The following is a 21,279-nucleotide window of genomic DNA, read 5'->3' as shown; positions in this document are numbered from 1 at the left end:
TTTCCAGAGGTAAAAGTTTCTCAACGTGGGCTATGAAACCCAGGAATGAGCCTGACCCTGGCACCATGGAATTGGCAATGCCTTCCTGACCCAAAGGGGGGAAAGAATTGTAACAAATAAGGTATCAGTGGCTGAGAGAGTTCAAATGGAGTCAAGAGGCTACTCTGGAGGCTGCTTTTATACAAGCTTCAGCTAGATATTGCAACTTACCGTGATTGGCAAAACCCCAACCATTTCTGCCAACTTTAAAGAACACCTAGGACTCTATCTGAGATTCTACAAAGTTTCCATACACTATGATTACTTTCCAAAAGCCTAAAACTACAAGATGGGTTCCTAGGCCAGAAAAGTCCTGAAATCCAGAGGGGCCAGCCTCTCCAGGATCATGAATATAGTTCCATCCCCCATCCCATATTATCAACAGCCCTTTCCAAAATGAAAAAGTTAGAATGGGCATAGTCCAAATACCACTAGAGATAGGGAGAAAGAGCAAAGGAGAAGGTGGCATTATAACAGAGAAGATCAGATATAACAAGTGAGTATGACTGCTGAACCATTATGTTGATATTTCTTTTAGTCTCCAGTGTCTTGGAGCAGCTAGAAGTAGAAACCTAAAATTGTAGAAGTGCAACCCATACCAAATTCTGAATTCTGTTCTACAACTAATTGCTGTGGTGTGCTTTGAAATTTATTGCTTTCTTATATATGTGTTCTTTTTCACAATAAAAAAAAGAAAAAATCACAGCCATTTTTGTTGTGTAATCAGAACAACATAGGAAATTTTCCTTTGGGCACTTACCTGGAAAGCATTGAGTAAGGCAAAGATTATATGGAACACCAAGGAAGTGCCTTCTATGAGAGTAGCTATTCCAAAACCCCAAGTCAGTCCCAGCATGGGGGTGAGGATGGCAACATTTTTACTGATCCTCATAATTATAGCCAGCTCCTGAGCCTTGGAACTGCCAATGGAGGGCTTCTGAGTGTTGACAGCCACAACCAAAACCACAATGAGATTCATGGCCACAATGACCAAGGCTGGGATGGCAAATGCTAAAAGGGCTTTGGTATTGTCCCAGTTGAGCCAACAAGCCTCAGGTCTCACATAGCCTTTCCCTGGCTCTGTGACAGCCACTGTGGTGGCAGTGATGATCAACGGGCACCCATAGCCGATGGCAAAACCAATGGCCATCATGCGAGACTTCATCATCCTACGAAAAACAACCAATATTCCATAGATAATAAGCAGTGCTTTGAAGAGCATCCAGAAAAACAGAGAAAGGTAGAAAAAATGGCTGAAAAATGTCACTGAAACACACCACTTGTAGTCCTGGGCCTTTCCATTAAAGTTAGAGGCTACAATGAAGCACACATTAGCAGCCAGGAGTGAAACAGCTATGTTCACGATGCACACGTGGCGCATGTATGATATCTCTGTCACAACCACCTGGGACCACACCATGGCTTCAATGAGCAGGCAAAGAATCAAGCTAAGGATGGAGATGCTTAGTCCGATGCAGGTGATATAGTCCAGGACTTTGTTGACTATAGACTTGGGGGACATCAGAATGGAAAAAGACATCACCGCATAGGTATAATTACAGCGACATTTCACTCTGTTTGTGATATCCAACGTCGTTTCACATGCTTTCTCATCCCACCTCCTTTTCCTGGAGTGCCAGCCAACACACTGGGCCCTAGCATTCTGGGATTTATTGATCTTCTCAAAGGTGAGTAGAATTTGCTTCAACCTTTCTGGTAAAACCACTGAAAGGACCAGACCATTTACAAGCCTGGGAATACTCACATTTTGCAAGTGATCTTCTTCCAGAATGGCCCCTAAAGTTGAAAAAGCTATGCTAATGGCTTGAGATGCATTCGGTGACAGCTTCCACACCTCTTGCCTTGGAATTTCTATCGTTCCTAAGATGCCTTCTGTTGTATTGTTCTTATTCATGGAGAAATTAAAACTTTTCTCTGAGGTATCGTGGTTGATGTGAAAGCCTTTAGTCTGAATGAAGAGTTCATCCACAATGTTTTCAGATTCATTGTGGATATGGAGCTTCCCAGCAAACAAATTCACTGACTGTAACAAATCTGAGCTGGCATTTTTGTTGGGAATGAAAGCCCAATTTGAAATGGATGCTGTGTTGAGGATGTGATTCGCCACTTCACTATAGCTCTGCAAGGGAGAAAAGTGGGTATTATACTAAAAATTTACCCATATTTTACAGAGTTCATTCCTTTGAATTTTTTTTAAAGACCAGATGCTCTGATCTTACTTAACATGTGTCCTTTTAGATTCCCTATGTATTAGAATTCAATATCAGTAGCCTATCCAGAGTGAAGAAAAATAATAGAATGCTAAAAAGGAAGTATCACAGATAAACTATATCCTCTTTACAACTGCACTCAGGACAGCATTTCCAAACTGCAGTCTGTAAAACTTGAGTGTCCTGTGAGATGTTAGTGGGCATTTACCAGAGAAGAATGGAAGTCGATTCCTAAGTTTGGGAAATACTACATGCCATATCCCTATAACTCCCTCTTTTAAGGAGTCCCAAAGTTCATTTGCACAGCAAAGGCTCTTAAAAATTCTGCTATAAGGAAACCTACCTAACTTTGTTAATACAGAATTTCCTATATCTTCTGTGCTATAGATTCCCACCCCCTCCTTTTTTTTTGCATGGGCAGGCACCGGGAATTGAACCTGAGTCTCCAGCATAGCAGGCAAGAATTCTGCCATTGAGCCATTATCGCACCACCCTATAGATTTCCCCTTTAAAAAATGGAAACTTCATGAACATTTCTCAGAAGACATATAGTCTACAGAGAAATTTTGGAAACACTAGCCTAGACCCAGTCTTTCTCATGGTCATCAGTACATGGCATTTCCTTGAAAATATTAAGTGTGTACATAGATGTATAAAAATGTTCTGACCTTGAAAACTTCCATAAACTAGAGTTAATCTATATGCAAAAGTCAAGTGAAATGCCAGCTACTATTTTTGTAATTTTACCTGATACCCTGAAAATGACATTCAGAACTGTTAAAATACAAGATTTTGAGAAAAAAAATTATTAGTTTCTAATGAAATGAACAAAGAATACCTTCATTTTATCCCAGGTAACTTTATCAGACAAGTCAGCAGAAATATTTTTTAATAACTCCACTATAAATGCAATATTTCCAGATGTGACTTCTGATGATTTCACGGCATTAATTATGCAGGCATAATCGAGTGGGCAGTTCTTGCGGATTCCTTGAGCTACACTGTTGATGGGTTCCGGAGATCGAAAGTCAAAAACGTGCAAAGGGATAGATGCTGCTGCTATGGAAAGGCGGGCCGCCCCATTTGAATCCTGTATCACAAAAAAAAGATGTTTCATTCAATAATGATTAAGTACCTAATGTGTGTCAGATTAGAGGAGCTGGAGGTACAAGCAATCCACATGGGATAAATGAACCCAGATGCAAGTAGTTCTAAAAAGAGGTCTAGATGCTGAGAGAAGTATGCAGATCATAAGCGGAGGAGGGGGCATAAGTAGGAAGGGATTCCACCAAACTTCCCACAGAGATCTGAATATTGACCTTACCTAAAAGAATTTGGGTTCTGGACAATAATTTAAACTCAGTATTATAACGAGACAATTTTCTCCAGAAAAGAGACATACTAGGAATAAAATTTGTCCAATTTTCTATAAGATTTGTAAAGAGGAGTCACATGGAATTTTAGAGGGAGTGATTTTTGCAGGTTTAGCAGATACAATACAGAATGCTTAAGGAATGGCAACTTCCAAAAATTAAAAGTTCACTAGTTCTTACTCATTTCCTGATACTTTAACCTAGATTCACTCAGAATGTGACTTTAGATAAGGCAAAGCAAAATTTACTTTGTTCAATTCATTTTTTTTTCATTAGAGAAGTTACGGGTTTACAGAAAAAAAATGCATAAAATACAGAGTTTCCATATGCCATCCTATTATTGACACATCACACAAATGTGGTACAGTTGTTACAATTCATGAAAGAATTTTTTATCATTGTACTATTAATCACGCTTCATCATTTACAATGTCTTGTACAGTCCTATGCTATTGTTGTTTATTTCATTTTTATTCAAGTAAAATATATACAACTTAAACTTTCCTCTTTAAACCACATTCACATATATACTTTAATGCTGTTAATGACTTTCACAATATTGTGCTACCATCAACACCCATCCATCACCAAAACTTTGCAATCAACCCAAATAGCAACTCTGTACAACTTAAGCATTAGCTGTCCATTCCCTACCCGCACCTCAGCCCCTGGTAACCTATATTTCAGATTCTGACTGTATGAACTTGCTTATTCTAATTATTTCATATCAACGAGATCACACAATATTTGTTCTTTTGTGTCTGGCTTATTTTACTTAACATGATGTCTTCAAGGCTCATCCATGTTGTCACATGCATTAGAACTTCACTTTTTTATGGCTAAATAGTATTCCACCACTTGGCATACACCACATTTTATATATCCATTGATTAGTCGATAGACACATGAGTTACTTCCACCTTTTGGCAATTGTGAATAATGCCACCATGAACATTGGTGTGTAAATATCTGTTCAAATCCCTCCTTTCAAATATTTTGGGTATATAATTAGAAGTGGAATTATTAGATTATATGGTAATTCTATACTTAACTTTCCAAGGAACCATCAAACTGTTTTCCAAAGCAGCTGCCCAGTTTTACATTCCCACCAGCAATGAATGAAATTTCCAATTTCTCCACATCCTCATGAACACTTGTAATTTCTGTTTTTTAATAGTACGCATTCTAGTGGGTGAAAAATGGCATCTCACTATGGATTTGATTTGCATTTCCCTAATAGCTAATGATATTGAACACCTTTTCATGTGCTCTCTGGCCATCTACATATTCTCTTTGGAGAAATGTCTATTCAAGTCATTTGCCCATTTGTTAAATGGATTGCTTGTCTTTTTATTATTGAGTTGTAGGACTTGTTTAATATTCTGGATATTAAACTCTTACAAGATATGTGGTTTCCAAATATTTTCTTCCACTGAGTAGTCTGTCTTTTCACTTTCATGATGAAGTCCTTTGATGCACAAAAGTTTTTAATTTTGATGAGGTCCCATTTATCTATTTTTCTTTTACTGCTTGTGCTTTGAATACAAAGTCCAAGAAACCATTGCCTAACACAAGATCATGGAGATGCTTCCCTACATTTTCTTGTAAGGGTTTTATAGGCCTTGTTCTTATATTAAGGTCTTTGATCTATTTTGAGTTAATTTTTTTACATGGTGAGTGTATTAGTTTGTTAAGCTGCCAGAATGCAATATACCAGAAATGGGACCACTTTTAAAAAATTGGAATTTAATAAGTTACAAGTTTACAGTTCTAAAGCTGAGAAAATGTCCAAACTAAGACACCATGAGAGTTTACTTTCACTTAAGAAAGTCTGATGCTATCCAGAACACCTCTGTCAGCTGGGATGGCATGTGGCTGGCATCTGCTGGTCCTTTGCTCCTGGGCTCCATTGCATTCAGCCTCTGTTTCCTGTGGGAGTTCTTTACTTGGTGTCTATAGGCCTTCACTTACTCCTCTGGGATGCAACTCTGGGTTCAGGTGTGCTTAGTATCTCATGGGGTGTGCTTCAGGTGTGCTTAGCACATGGCGATGTCTGCTGGGCCCTGACATCTCCAAACATCTGGGTCTCATGTTGGCTCTGTCAGCTCTGAAGCAACTGTTTTCCAAGTGTTTGCATCTGCTCTGAGCTTTCTCCAAAATATTTCCTCTTTTAAAGAATTCCAGTAAACTAATCAAGATACACCTTGAATGTCAGAGTTACATCTCCATCTAATCAAAAGGTCACACCAACCGTTGGGCATGGCATTTATCCATAGATATAATCTAATAAAAAGTTTTTGCCCTACAGTATTGAATCAAGATTAAAGACATGGCTTTTCCGGGGTATACAACACTTTCAAACTAGCACAGTGTGAGATAGGGGACCCCCTTCATTCATTTGCATATGGATATCCAGTTCTCTCAGCACCATTTGTTGAAGAGACTATTCTTTCCCCCTTTGAGTGGACTTGGCAGTCTTCTTAAATATCAGATGGCCATATTTGTGATGGTCTATTTCTGAACTCTCAATTCAATTCCATTGATCTATATATCAACTCTCATGCCAGTAACTATGCTATTGTGAACACTGTAGCTTTTTAGTAAGTTTTAAAGTCAGGAAGTGTGAGTCCTCCAACTTCATTTTTCTTATTCTGGATATTTTTGGCTATTTGGGGTCCCTTATCCTTCTCAATAAATTTGATAATTAGCTTTCCCATTTATGCAAAGTAAGTATTCCAATTTTGATTGGGAATGGGTTGAATTTGTAAATTTGGGGGATCAATTGATATCGTAACAATACTTAGTCTTCTAATCCATGAGAATGGAATGTCACATATCTATTTGGATCTTTTATTTCTTTTAGCAACATTTTGTAGTTTTCTGAGTATATACATCGTTGGTTAAATTTATTTCTAGATATTTGATTCTTTTAGTTGCTATTGTAAATGGATTTTTTCCCTTGATTTCCACCTCAGATTGTTCATTACTAGTGTTTAGAAACACTACTCATTTTTGCTCGTTGATCTTGTACCCCACCACTTTGCTGAATTCATTTATTCTAGTCATTTTGTTGCAGTTTTTTAGGACTTTCTCTATATATAGAATCATGTCATTTGCAAAGAGTGAAAGTTTTACTTCTTCTTTTCCAATTTGAATGTCTTTCATTTCTTTTTCTTGCCTAATTGCTCTCGCTAGAAATTCCAGTATGATGCTGAATAACACTGGTGACTGTGGGCATCCTTGTCTTGTTCCAGATCTTAGAGAGATAGCATTCAGTCTTTCACCATTGAGTATAATGTTAGCTGTGGGTTTTTCATATATGTCCTTTATCATGCTGAGGAAGTTTCCTTCCATTCCTAGCTTTCTAAGTGTTGAAAAACAAGAAAGTATGCTGCATTTTGTAAAATTTCTACATTAATTGAGATGATGATGGGTGTTCTTTCACTTTGTTCTGTTAATGTGGTGTATTACATTAATCAATATCATTTTGTAAGAATCACCGTTGCATACCTAGGATAAAACTCACTTGGTCATGGTGTATAATTCTTTTACTGTGGTGTGAGATCTGATTTGCTAGTATTTTGTTGAGAATTTTTACACCTATATTTGTTAGAGAAATAAGTCTGTAATTTTCTTTATCTCGCTTACGGTGATGTTGGTCTCATAGAATGAGTAAGGGAGTGTTCCCTCTTCTTCAATTTCTTGGAAGAAGTTGAGCAGGATTGGTATTAATTCTTCTTGGAATTTTTTGTATAATTCACCTGTAAAGACATCTGGTCCTGGACTTTTCTTTGTTAGGAGGCTCAGTCTCTTTGCTTGTAATAGTCTGTTGAGAGCTTTTATTTTTCCTAGATTCAGAGTAGGTTGTTTTTGTATTTCTAGGAATTTGCCCATTTCATCTAGGTCATCTAATTTCTTGGCATACAGTTTCTCACAGTATCCTTTTATCATCTTTTTCATTTCTGTGGGGTCAGTAATAATGTCTCCCCTCTCATTTCTGATTTTATTTATTTGTGTCTTGTCTCTTTTTCTCTTTGCCAGTCTAAGATTTTGTCAATTTTGTTGGTCTTTTCAAAGAATGAATTTTTTTGTTAATGCTCTGTATTGGTTTTTAATTCTGTATTTCATTTATTTCTGTTCTTATTTATTTATTTATTTATTTATTTCTACTTGCTTTGGTTTTAGATTGCTCTTCTTTTTCTAGGTCCTCAGGTGTGCAATTAGGTCTTTGATTTTACTTTTCTTTTTTTCTTTTTCAGTGTAAGCATTTATGGTTATGAATTTCCCTGTTGAGTACTGCCGTCACTGAATCCCATAAGTTTTGATATGTTGCACTTTCATTTTCATTCATCCCAAAATATTTACTGATTTATCCTATGATTTCTTCTTCAGCAAAATTGATTGTTTAAGCACGTGTTATTTAACTCCCATATATTTATGGATTTTCCAGTTCTGTTATTGATTTCCAGTTTCATCCCATTGTGGTCAGAGAATATGCTTTCTATAATTTCAGTCTTTTAAAATTTATTTCAATTTGTTTTGTGACCCAACATGTAGTCTGTCCTGGAGAATGATCCATGTACTCTTGAGAAGAATGTGTATCCTGCTGTTTTGGGGTACAATTTTCTATATATGTCTGTTCAGTCTAGTTCACTTATCATATTATTCAAGTTCTCAGTTTCCTTATTAATCTTCTGTCTAGATGGTCTATCCATTGATGAAAGAGGTGTATCAAAGTCTCCACTACTATTGTAGAGGTGTCTATTTCTTTCTTCAGTTTTGTCAGTGTTTGCCTCATATAGTTTGGGGCACCATGAGTAGGTGCCTACAGATTTAAAATTGTTGTTTCTTGTTGCTGGATTGACCCTTTTATTAATATATAGTGTCCTTCTTTATCTTTTGTAAAAGCTTTTGGCTTATTATTTTGTCCAATATTAGCATTGATACTCCAGCTCTCTTTTGGTTACTATTTGCATGAATTATCTTTTTTCCATCCTTTCGCTTTCAACCTATTTGGGTCTTTGGGTCTAAAGTGAGTCTCTTGTAAACAACTTGTAATTGGATGATGCTTTTCTATCCATTCTGCTAATTTCAGTCTTTAGATGGAGGAGCTTTAATCCATTAACATTTAGTGTTATCACTGTAAATACAGTACTTAACTTTCAGTACTTACTTCAACCAATTTGTCCTTTGGCTTTTTATATGTCTAATACCTTTATTGTCTCTTTTCCTTTATTGCAGCCTCCTTTTCTGTATAGTTGATCTTTTGTGATGTATCTGACTGATCCCTTTCTCATTTCCATTTCTGTATTTTTAAAAAATACTTTATTTGTGGTTACCCTGGAGTTTGTATTATACAACCTATTAATTTGAAAAGTATTAACTTCATTTTAATAGCATATACATTCTCTGCTCCCATATCCCTCCATTCCCCCCCCCATGTTGTTTTTTGTCCCACACTACCTCAACATTTTTTTGTGTCCATTATTGGGAAATATGACTATTTCTTACTCAGTTGTAATTTAACTCTTATAGGAAGTAAAGAGAAGAGTTATACATTGAGTATGCACTACTATCAAGTTTTGTATTCACACATTTACTTACCTTTACTGAAGATCTTCACTTCTTCGCACTGCTCCAAGCCACTCTCTCCTGTCTTTTCCTTTCAACCTGAAGAATTTCCTGTAGCAATTCTTGTAGGGTAGGTCTTTGGGTGATGAATTCTCTCAGTTTCTGTTTATCTATAAATATTTTAAACTCTCCCTCATTTTTTTTGTCTGTGCATTACACACTATCTAATTTTACTATCAAGTTTTCTTAATTCATTGGAGGGGGTAGAATTTCATATTATTGGGCAAGAATATTTTTTTATTCCAAGAAGCTTTTCTTTTCTTTTTTCTAACATTTATTTGTGAAATACAACATATATAAAGAAAATTGATAAATGTCGAAGTACCATTTAACAAGAAGTTATAGGGCAAATTTGGAAGTATAATATGGATAACAGTTCCAAAGTTTCAAGTATTTCCTCTGGCTGTTCTAACACACTAGAAACTAAAAGGAAATATCTATATGTTGATTCACTAGTCATAGTCATTTTTAAAATCTTATCTTCTCTGTTACAATCCCTTCCTCTCATTCGATCATTCTCTCAGTCTTCGGGGATATTTGAGCAATGACCATTCTAACATCTTCATGTCAAAAAGAGCTGCCAACATTATGTCTCCCTCATTTTTGAAAGATAATTTTGCCTGATAAGGAATTTTTGACTTGCTGTTTTTCTCTTTCAGGCTGCCTTCTAACCTCCACAATTTCTGATGAGAAATCGACACAGTCTTATTGAAGCCCTTGTATATAACAAATTGCTTTTCTCTTGTTTCTCTCTGAATGTCTCTCCATCTTTGGCATTTGACATTCTAAGTAATATTTAACTCAGAGTAGGTCTAATAGGATTTTTCCTGTTTGGAGTGTGTTTTGCTTCTTAGACGTGTATATTTGTCTTTCATCAGAGTTGGGAAATTTAGGGCCATTATTTTCTCAAATATTTTTTCTGCCTCTTTTCCCTTCTCTTCCCCTTCTGGGACACCCATGATGCATATATTGGTATGTTTCATGCTGTCACTCATGTCCCTTAGACACTGTTCAATTATTTTTTATTTTTTTCTCTATCCGTTCATCTGACTGTATCTGTTCTTCAGTTGTCCTGGCTTCAGGACCCTGATTCATTCTTCTGCCTCTTCAAACTATTGTTGTGTGCCCCTAGTGTATTTTTAATCTCCATTATCGCATCTTTCATCCCCACAATTTTTACATTTCTTTTGAAGCTTTTTAATTCTTCTTTTTGCTCCCACACTTCGTCTTCTTGATATTTTTTTAGCTGTTTACCCACCATTATTAGTTTATTTCTATCCATATTTTCCTTCATCACTTTGAGCTGATTTAGGAGATTTATTTGAACTTCTTTTATTATTTGGTCCAAAGTCTGTGTATCCTCTAAAGCTATAATTTTTTCCCTTGATTAAGGCATATCTTCCTGTTTTTAGTTTGGCTTGTACTTTTGTGCAAATGTCTGGACATCTGGTTATTTTGCTGTACTTACTGTGAAAGTCAGTTTCTCCCTGTTGCCTGGGATTTTGTTATAGATGGGCTCCATACTAAGGCTCTTCTTTTCTCCTTGGTTCAACATACACCTGGACCTTTAGAATATCCCATGTTTAACTTTTCAGATTTTCTCAGGCCTGCTGCATCTGATTCTTACCCTGGACATGCAGTACAACTCTAGATACTCTTTCATGTGCAATTGTTTCACCTCCAGAAGAGAGCTTCTTTTCCTCTGTTCCTGCTCCAGGAATCGTGCTCTACTCTGGTTGTTTTTGTGCAGAATTTTCTCCCCAGCTCCTATAATTTGTTTAGCTTCTCTCCCTCACTCAGTGCCCTCTTTTCATTACACCTGACCTTCCCTACAGAAGCTCAGCTTTCCCCTTTCTATCTCCAAGAGGTTTCTCTGCCTCTGGTTACTTCCTTGTTATTGTATCCTGCCCCTGGGAACCAGATGAAGTCTTTCTTTCTTAAGTGATCAGTGACGAGAGACTGGGTTCAATCTGTGTACCTCTTGTCAACAGGCTTGCCACGGTATCTTATCTTCTTGGAGCCCTTTTGTATGCGTGCTTTCACCAGCCACTTACGCTCTACCCTGAGTCAGCAGACTTGGGTCCCTGTGCCTGGATATGCATGGGTTTCTAACATGCTGCTGCAAGTAGAGCCTCTATGGACTGTATCCATAACAGGAGGTCCCCAGGCCAAGATGCCTCGGTGTGAATTGTAAACTACGAGCGACTCAGTGAGGGGGAGGGGTTGAGACTGGCATATCTGAGTCATAGGTCCACCTGTTTTTTGTGTGTTTTCTTTTCTTAGATTCAGCATTTGTAGAGTCCTTATCCAGTCTCTATTGTCTTCCATAGTTCCAAGCAAGTAGTATCTGTCCTTTTATTATATATTTCTGAAGGAAGACTTTCCCGGGTGATGTCTTATGTTGCTATATTGATGACATTATTTCAATTGATTTTCTTTCTTTTTTTTTTTTTTTGATTCATGGGCAGGCACCGGGAAACAAACCTGGGTCTCCGGCCACTGAACCACCATCGCCCTTCAATTAATTTTTGAATGCTACTATAGTTGCAAGACTTCTACATGAATACTGATGCTAAGTGAGAGACTTCATCACCAATCCCTTTATAAAATCATTGTTTAAATTGTAGGACATGCAGAGGTTCATGTGTTCTCAAAGGATTGGAAGAGAGATACAATTGGAATTGGAAGTAGAATTGGAAAAGTATATTGAAAGAAATGGTTTCTAAGTGAAAGGCAGATTTTAATTTTAATGGGTTCTGTTGTGTTCAGTATCCCTACTCCCTCTGGGTTATCCATATCTCCTTTCCTTTGGTCAAGTGACTGAAAGTATTAGAAAAATATATCAAAATGAATTTTATTCTAGATACACTTAGTTGATGAATTGATTAGCACAAGAGGCATGCAAATCCATCTTTAGAGCTAAACCTTTAACCTCCAAATAGTCATGTACACGTTGCCGTAAATGTGCATTTTTTGTATGTGAAAAGATTCTAAGAGAAATAGAAAGAGAATTGGCTAACTAAAGCAGGATGAAGAAGTAAAGAGAGGAGACAGTATCCAAGATTTTGGGTAAAGAAGGCAGGACAAAAGACAAAATTTAACACATTCTGTAGATTTCTTAAGTCTAGTTCTGAGACTAATTGTCATACTAAACAGTGTGCGACACTGACTCCCACCATTTTCCTAAGTATTGACTCCTAGAACTAATAATATGCAAATACATCACCTTAAAGAGTGCTTCCACAGAAAGGCTTGTACATGTCTCAGTTGATTTTTGCCACTTTTTGTGATTACATGTAAATCCTATTTCTCCACTAAAGTGCTTAGCGCAGGGCTGGCTGCAGTAAGAAGTGGTGCAAGCTCCTTGGCATTTCTCTGAAAAGAAAAAAAGTTAGAGAGAGAAGATGCCTAATTAGCCTTTCTACAGTCTGGCAGGGGCACCTCATTTATTCTGAAGATTTTGGATTGTTTCCTAGAGAAGCAGGCAACATTGAACTGGATCCTCAGCAACAAGAAAGACCTACCAGGCAGATTATGAAGCGGGTGTCCAGGCAGAGTGAACAGCACATGAAAAGGGAAATTCCAAGTCATTCAGTAAGGCCAGATCAGAACACATAAGGGCAAGAGTGGCAGTTGATAAGGGTGGAGAGGAAAACAGGGGTCAAATCGGAAAGGGCCCTGAATGCTATAAAAATATGGGGGTAACCAGGAGACATTAGATTTATGGTTTTGAAAGATAATTGGCAATAATATGGAACAGGAGTTGGTAAACTTTTCTGTAAAGGTCTAGATAAATAGGGTTTCCATGTAAAATACAACAAACCCAGTTAAATTTTAATTTCAGATAAACATTCTGATCAAAAACAAATAACTTTTTAGAGTAAATATGACTCATGCAATATTATTTGTTGCTTACCTGAAATTCAAATTTATTTGGATGCCCAAACTTTTATTTGTTAAACTTTACAGTACTAACCACAGATTAACTATTCTCTACTTTCTAAGTCTCTGCTGCAATTTCCCATCTCTGCCACTGTAACATGAAAACAGCCAAAGATAATATGTAAACTAATGGGCATGACTATGCTCCAATAAAAGTTTACTTACAAAACCTGGGGGTAGATTTGGCACATGGCTCACAGTAGGTAGATTTGAGGCACAGAATTCAAGAATGAGGTGCTTGAAATATTCCCAGGAAAAAATTGCCTTAGGATAGTGGCAGTGAAATGCAAAGTAGATGGTGCTGAGAGCTAATAACGTGTTGACATCAGTAAGATGAAGTGACCAACTGGTTGGGAGTCAAGGAAGCACCCATATTTCTGGCTTGGACAGCTCTGTGGATGACTCCATTCACAGAGAAAGGAAACAACTAGGTTTACATCTTTCTTGGACCTCTACCACATATATCAATATTTGCAAGTTATTTAACCAAGGTGGTTATCAATTTCTTCATCAATATCATTTGGAAGTAATGCCACGGTGCTATTACAAATATTAAATGAGATAGAATTTTGTACAACGCTAACCAGTATTATCATTAATGATTAATAAATGTCTGTTTCCTCTCTCTTTTCATTCCCTTCTCAATTCTAATTCTACATAGAGTTGTATTTGCTATAAAAAATATACTTGGCCATGATTGAACAGAATCCAGTTGTCCCTACTGTGGGTGAGAACCACATGCTTTTACTACTTTGCTTAGTGAAGTAGTTTATCTCTCATTTATCTCTCTAGTTCATCTCTCATTTCTCAAGAGTAACCTGCTTCATCATCATGACCCCATCTTACATCATTTCAATAGACCACTTTGCACCAAAGCGTTCCATGCATATGGGCACACCCAAAATATCTTTGAATAAAGGAATGAATGAACTTTGTCCTCTTCCCTCTTCTGCCTCCTGTTAGGTCATCAGTACAAACAGACTTCCCACTTGGGTTTGAATATGGGCATTTGTCTACGATTTTAGGGCACGTGTGAATATTTGTTAACTTGTTTCACTGACTACTCCACGGATGATGGTAGAATTTTAAGAAAATCAAATTCCATAAACATGGAGAACTTATTAGAGACTGTTATTCTATTTGAATGCCCGGTCCACATCTTTGGAACGTGCTTGCAATATCAGTGTCCTTCTATTAGTCTGCCTGGTTTCCAAATGGATGAAGATGGTTCTACGGCCACATACCTTGTATTTTTCCAGTCTTGGGTTTCTCTTCAGAGCGTTGAATTTTATCTCCATCCTGAAAAACATAAATTCTCAAAGGTCCTCTTTATTGTGGGACTCTCCTCTCTTATCTCAATCTAAAGGTTCTGCGTGGATAGGAGGAAAACTGCAGCAGATCCATGTGCTGCTACTGCAGGAACTTGCTGAAAGCAACATGGATGTGGGCATAGACGGGGAATAAACTGCCTTCAATGAAGACTAGAATTGTAATGGTTGTCATTTGGGCTCTGATTGTCAGGTTAGTGAATTGGTACAACTTTTGAGGAGCTTAGGTATCCAGGGAGGACACAGAAAGGACAATTATATCACTAATCTGTTTTCACATGCCTGTATTTAATGTAACCATAAAATGGAACGAATATGGCCCACTAGGTACCATATATCTTTAGAGAGGAAGAAATGAGTAGATTCTGGGAATAATCATTAGGTTTGAATAATAGAATCAGAAATTATTGTAAAGATTATCTAAGGAAGCCCCTTCACAATATAAATAAGGAAATTAAAGAGAAGTGCAGCAATCTGTGCAACTAGCAAGAAGCAAAGTTATGTTTTGAGCCTGACTTGCTAGACTCCCAGGCTAATGCCTCCTCCTCTTGCCACCTGCCTGTCTACATTCTCTGTGACTCACAAAATAATTATTCTACTGAACAGCTGCACCTCAGACAAATCCCTGCCACCTCTCAACCTTTCTTTGTTCCCTTCTTTAGAAAGCTACTAGCTTTTGAAAATTTTAGTCATTTGAAAATTTCTTTAAAATGGCATATTATTTATTATAAATCTAGCCACCTAGGGGAACTGTGGGATGCTTCATGGGACCACATAGTAGCAAATTAAACTTACTTTGGTGTGGATCTTTGACTTATAGTGGGAACATTCTGTGGCCAGAAACACCACCAAACAGCAAATCATGGTTTCCTGATACTTCATTTTCACATGTTAGGATCTTCACCTGCAATTAGAAAGAGAGACTATGGATCTAGCTGAAGGTAATAATTCCACGCAACTAACAAAATACAGCAATTTACTTGATAGGTTAACTAACCTTAGTGTACCTGCTGAGGACTCTGGATTTTCACACCAAAACAATCTGCCCCAGAAAAGCACACCAAATGTCTATTTTTGAGCCAGTTAAAATATATATAAAAAAAAGAAAGACTTTCTCTCAACTGTTAACTTTTCTACAAACAGAAGTCAGGGATGATGGAAGCACCGGGAAAGATGTAAATTCACTAAAACATTGTTTCTTATTATTTAATCCACAAGTTTCATTACTAACAAGTTACACTTTTCAAGAACTTCAATTTGCCAGTCACTCTTCTAAGCATTCTCCCTGCATTACCTCATTTAATCCTATGATATAAGATATATTGTTAGCCTTATTTTATCAATGAAGAAAATAAAGCACAGAGTGAAGTACCCCAAGTCCAAGGTCACTTGTTTAGAAATGAGGGAGCCAAGAGTTCAACCTAGATGGTCCAACTTGAGAGCTGTTCTTAATATACACAGGAGGTCTCTTAGTGATGGTACTTTTAACTGGATAATTCTTTACTGGGGGTGAGGGCTGTACTGTGAACTTTAGGACATTTAGCAGTAACACTTGCCTGTATCCACTAGATGCCAGTAGAACACCCCACATACAGTGACAACCAAAAAATCTCCAGACATTGCAAATGCTGCTTGGGGCCAAAAAGGCCCCCAGTTGAAAACCACTACCTGACAATGTACTATCTCTCTAAGCATATGGGGTCAAGTTACTTAAGAGAAATTAATGCACACTATTGCTGGCTGCTGTAGCTGGGACTAAGACACCCTCTTATAGATAGATAAACTCCTGGACAGAGAAACTACACACTGGAACATAATTCTCTGTTCTTTTGTCATAGGTCCACTTGTTGCCTTTTTCTTGATAGTTCCACCATTCAAAGCCAAAACCTCAAGAAAGTATCTTTACAGCAGTGGAAATTCATCATCATCATCATCATCATCTGATTTCAGATGTCTTATTGGTAGAAGAGGTCCTTGGAATTAATTTCCTGGAAGTTTAGTGTGATGGTTAAATTAATGTGTCAACTGGGCCAGGTTATGGTGCCCAGGTGTTTGGTTAAGCAAGCACTGGCCAGATTGTTACTGTGAGGATATTTTTGTGGCCTTAAAGCATCAGTAAATTGATTGCATTATATCTGATTACACCTGCAATCAACTTAGGAGATTGCCTTCAGCAGTGATAGAAGTCTCATCCAATCAGCTGAAGACTTTAAAAGGAAACATAATGATCGCAGCAGTCAGAAGAGAGAATTTCCATCTCTACCTTAACCAGCTAGCTTCTTCTCTGTGGGATCATCAAAAACCTTCATCAGATTTCCCAGCTTGCAGCCTGTCCTACAGAATTTGAGCTTGCCTATCCCCACACACATGTGAAATGATTCTTATGAAAATACCATAATATTTACAGATATCTCCTGTCAGTTCTGTTTCTCTAGAGAAACCTAATGCATTTAGATGCAGTGAAGTGAAAATATCATGGATTTTAGAGTCAACAAGAGATAGGTTTTAATCTTATCCCTGATGTTGGCAAACTATTTGATCCTTACTCAGCCTATTTTCTCATATATTTCATAAAACAAGGATCATCATTCATTCTACCAACTAACTTTTACCAAGTGCCTCCTATATGCTGGGAATGTACCAGATGATGGAGGTAAAGAAATAAAAATGTCATTCTTTCCACAAAGAATGTCCAGAGGGGAACATAGACTAGTAAAAAACATTAGAGAGAAAAGAGATCATCTATGAATTAGATATCAACTATGAAAAAAACAGGCACAGACTAAGCCCTCAACAAACACAAGTTCGCTTCTGTTCCAACGTAGGTGAATTAACTCTGATCCATTTTGGTGCACAAGGCATTCTAGGTCAGAAAAGAGAACAAAACCCCTTATCTGGGATCAAACCTTCCTTGGGTGGGGTATCACTTTCATTAGTCGAATGAGCATTCAGCTGAGACATTGAGCCACAGGCAGTAATTGCAGGAAGGCTTTCAAATTGCCTATGAGTTTAAAGTTTCTAGCCAATGGACAATGGAAAATTATTTTGGTTTACATCATAAACTCGTAGAGCAAGTCTGAACAGGGGAAAGGGAACATGGCAGAATGACAAGCAAAGTGGGGTAATGGAATTGCATAGGTGTTGGCACCATATATGCAGAATTATGTGATGTTATGGTGTGGGTGTAAAGAAGGAAAGAAGTTCTTATGTATGTGCAAATTGGTAGGTGGGTACACGAAACAATTTGCAATATGGATACTTTTTAGGGTAGATTTTTAACTGATCATCATGAAAGGAAGAAGCACTATAAGTTGTCTTAAAAGTATCCATCTGTTTTACATATACACTTCGATTCCAAATTTTTTTTACTATGACCCAATAAGAAATAGATTTTACCTTGTGACTCAGCATATATATACATATGTATGTACAATAAAAATATGTAATTTTTATACTTTGAAAAATTATTTAACAAAACTTATTCTTCCTACCTACAAGCCTGACACTATTTCTAATATTTTACCTTCTATTCCACTCTATTCTAATTGATATTCTCCCAAGTATTGGTTGCAACGCACAAAATTAGATTGACAACACTCTAATGGATTATTAACTGCTATTTGAAAAATAGAAGATTTTTTTTTTATTATCGATTTGAAAATTGTTCATTTCTCCCACTAAAGTGGTCACTTCTCTCCTTTCTCTTTGCTATTCTTCACAACTCAGCCACATCTGAATGGGATGGTTCCATTCAACTCTTTCTGGTGGGGAGAGAAGCAATTTATTTGTGGCCAATCTAAAACATCTCTCAACCTAAAAACATCTTCCCTGCCAAACAAATTGGGGAAAAATAATAATGCTATGATTCTTCTTGGGCAATGTCATTCAACAGTCTCTCCCCACACTCATAGTAACTGAAGGAAATTTATCATATACTTCAGTAATGAAATCTCCCTCTCAAGGTGCACATAGCATAGAGAAAAGAAACCTTAATTAAGGGCCAAATAATAGGAATGAAGTTGAGGATAAATCCAATTCTCCATCTAGAGACCATGGTTTGAAATGCACATTCAAATGGGAATAAGAGAGACAAAGGAAGACATTAATAAATAAGCAATTACTGCTATCTAAGGCTTGAGGGAAAGGGCCATCTTATTATAAAGAGTTTTCAGTGTAGGTGCTTTGCTTAGGACTGATCTTACTAGAAGAATGTCAGGCATGTGACATAGTGATGTAATGTGCTATGACTTGAGGTGTCCAAGAGTCCCCCCAGTGAGTGCTACGGGCTCCAAGTCAGCAACCCCTAAAAGTATTCAGGGTTCAAAGCCTTACTCATAGTGGCATTTTCTGTAGGTCATTATGCTCTTTGTGGGACACTATAAAATAATGATACATTCAAGTTTTCATATAGCCTAGGAAAAATTTTATTATCAGAAAATATATGTGCAATATGAAATTATAAGCCTGACCACAAGAAAACAAACTTCAAATTAAGTGCAATTCGCTTAGAAGGCTCTGGGAGGCATTGGCTAGTACATTTGCTACGTGATCATTCATGTTATTATAATCTGGTATATATAACCCACATAACATTTGGTATGACAAGTATATGATAAATTTCCTTCAGTTACTATGAGTGTGGGGAGAGACTGTTGAATGACATTGCCCAAGAAGAATCATAGCATTCTTATTTTTCCCCAATTTGTTTGGCAGGGAAGATGTTTTTAGGTTGATAGATGTTTTAGATTGGCCACAAATAAATTGCTTCTCTCCCCACCAGAAAGAGTTGAATGGAACCATCCCATTCAGATGTGGCTGAGGGCAGAAACCAGAGTGCTCTGTAGAGCACAGAAAGAGCAAAGCTGCAGGGTGCTGAGAATGAGGAATTATAAAATAAAAGGATTGCCAGCATAATTTATAATTAGTGGTTGATATTTTATAGTACTGACTGGAGGAAGCATCCTTAGGTATACTATTGTGAAGATTTAATCATTAAAATGAACTTCGAATTTGCATAACCAAAAAAATATTCTGCCAATGCCTCTCTTTAATAGTAAGGTTTTTGTATAGTAGGTGTTCAACAATCATTTCATGAAAGATAAGGAAAAGGAAAAAACAAGGATGCAAAATATGAACAATAAATTAATTGTGACAAGAAGAGTGTGCACTGTCCCCAAGGACATCGGCAAAACATGGACAGTATGGGAAGGAGAAGCTTTCAGACTTGAACCCAACCTAGGACAACTCGCCTGGCTGAGGGATTCACTACTTCCTCATGAAGAGCTGCTGGACTCAAAGACGGATCCTATTCTACATAGAGAATCCAGAATTGTTCCGTGTACTTTATGCTTAAATTAGCTGAATACTATTTACTGACTTCAGTAATTCTCAATAAGATGTGGCCTCATGAAGTCCCTTGTTCAATAAACCTTCTGGGTCTGGTTTGGAAGAAATGTTCCTGGTTATTTAAAACAAGATCTTACTCCCCAGTAGGGGGAAATAAGAACAAGTAAGTAGAATTCCTGACAGAAATACATACTTATACCCAGGATTGATATTATCAGCTACTTGTTTGCCAACAGTATGTAGCTGGAATTAAAAGATTAAAAGTGAATAAGTAAAAGAAGAAAAATTTAGCACTGTGAACATTTGTGTACACTGACTTAAAATTTCTACGAATTCAGGAAATCTGCCTATGTCACCCTTAGTAGGGAAACAAGGCAGGGTTTGGTGTCTACTGTACTTGGCCAAGGCTGTGGAACACAGGTCTTATAAAAGATAAAGTTCAAATCAGTTTGAGAAACAAAGTGTGCCATATTCCATACGCATATATATAAGGTTTTGAGAATTCTTACAGCAAAAAGACTGATTTCAGGCAAGCTTTACCAAATTTATCTGATCACCAAAGATGCTTTGGGTTCTTTAAAGCTTCTGTTCCATGAAAATACATTATCTTGGGGAAAGTTCATTAATCTATACAGACTTGGGCTCCACATACGTTAGTTGGGCACCTACCACATGCCAATTCCTGTGCTTCTTTGAGTGCTCTTAGGTCACTCACATCATAACCCCAAAGGACTTCACCAGAGAGCAGCAGTCCAGGTCTAGTAAATCTGAAAGGAAGAAGCTATGGACAGGTAAAGTTTAATCTGAGAAACACAAGGAAATTGTCCTGAAACATGGTGCCCTGGGTGGAGACGTGAGGGCAAGGCAGGCCCACGTGAGCTGGCACACTGCCTGATGAACTAAGTTTGAGATGAACACAGGGAGGAGAGGGTGGACTCCAAAATTACTACTTCTGGTAATGCGGTAAATAAAGGGAAACCTGTCGGTTTACAATCTTCCTTCATTGTCCATACTGGCCACTCAATAAGGACAGCACCACATCTTGTTCCGAGTGTTTGCAAGATGACTTATTTCAGAGATCAAAGCAACAAGCCATCTGAAATAGCAGCTCTCAGGACCTATAAAAATAATCAGAACATGTCCCCAATTCCTCTTCCCCACTTCCAGACTTCTGCCTCTCTCTGTGCATCCTAATAAAAGTGTGAATTAACCATTGCCCTTCACCTTTAATTTTTCATTTGAAAATAAAGAGCAACTCTAGATTGCTGAATGGTCAGGTTCTCGGTTCTAACACAACAATTCCTTCAAAGGAAGAGAAAAGGGCATTATCTGACTTCAGAAGCTTAAAGGAAAAGGCAGCTAGACGTTAACAGTCCCAGAGAGAACGTT

The 21,279-nt window shown here is 37.3% G+C and overlaps 1 protein-coding gene across 6 annotated transcripts in view; it reads right to left on the bottom strand.

The window, feature by feature from the left end:
• LOC143684753 (adhesion G protein-coupled receptor F4-like) overlaps positions 1–21,279 on the bottom strand; it is a 50,614-nt gene that overhangs the window by 26,733 nt on the left and 2,602 nt on the right. For 4 of the 6 annotated variants that reach the window (XM_077162015.1, XM_077162014.1, XM_077162013.1 and 1 more), the window contains exons 2-6: positions 15,340–15,448; positions 14,461–14,515; positions 12,501–12,649; positions 3,109–3,360; positions 800–2,179 (exon numbers count right to left, since the gene is read on the bottom strand). In XM_077162015.1, coding sequence (XP_077018130.1) covers positions 800–2,179; positions 3,109–3,360; positions 12,501–12,649; positions 14,461–14,515; positions 15,340–15,426 — 1,923 coding nt within the window. In that variant the 5' untranslated portion in view covers positions 15,427–15,448. Of the gene's footprint in view, positions 1–799; positions 2,180–3,108; positions 3,361–12,500; positions 12,650–14,460; positions 14,516–15,339; positions 15,449–20,559; positions 20,661–21,279 lie in introns of those variants that run through there. The other 2 variants (XM_077162012.1, XM_077162016.1) reach the window with 2 other exon arrangements.

This window comes from Tamandua tetradactyla, chromosome 5 (genome assembly GCF_023851605.1).
Source record: "Tamandua tetradactyla isolate mTamTet1 chromosome 5, mTamTet1.pri, whole genome shotgun sequence".
Lineage (NCBI taxonomy): Eukaryota > Metazoa > Chordata > Mammalia > Pilosa > Myrmecophagidae > Tamandua > Tamandua tetradactyla.
This window is presented reverse-complemented; position numbering and strand designations above follow the sequence as displayed.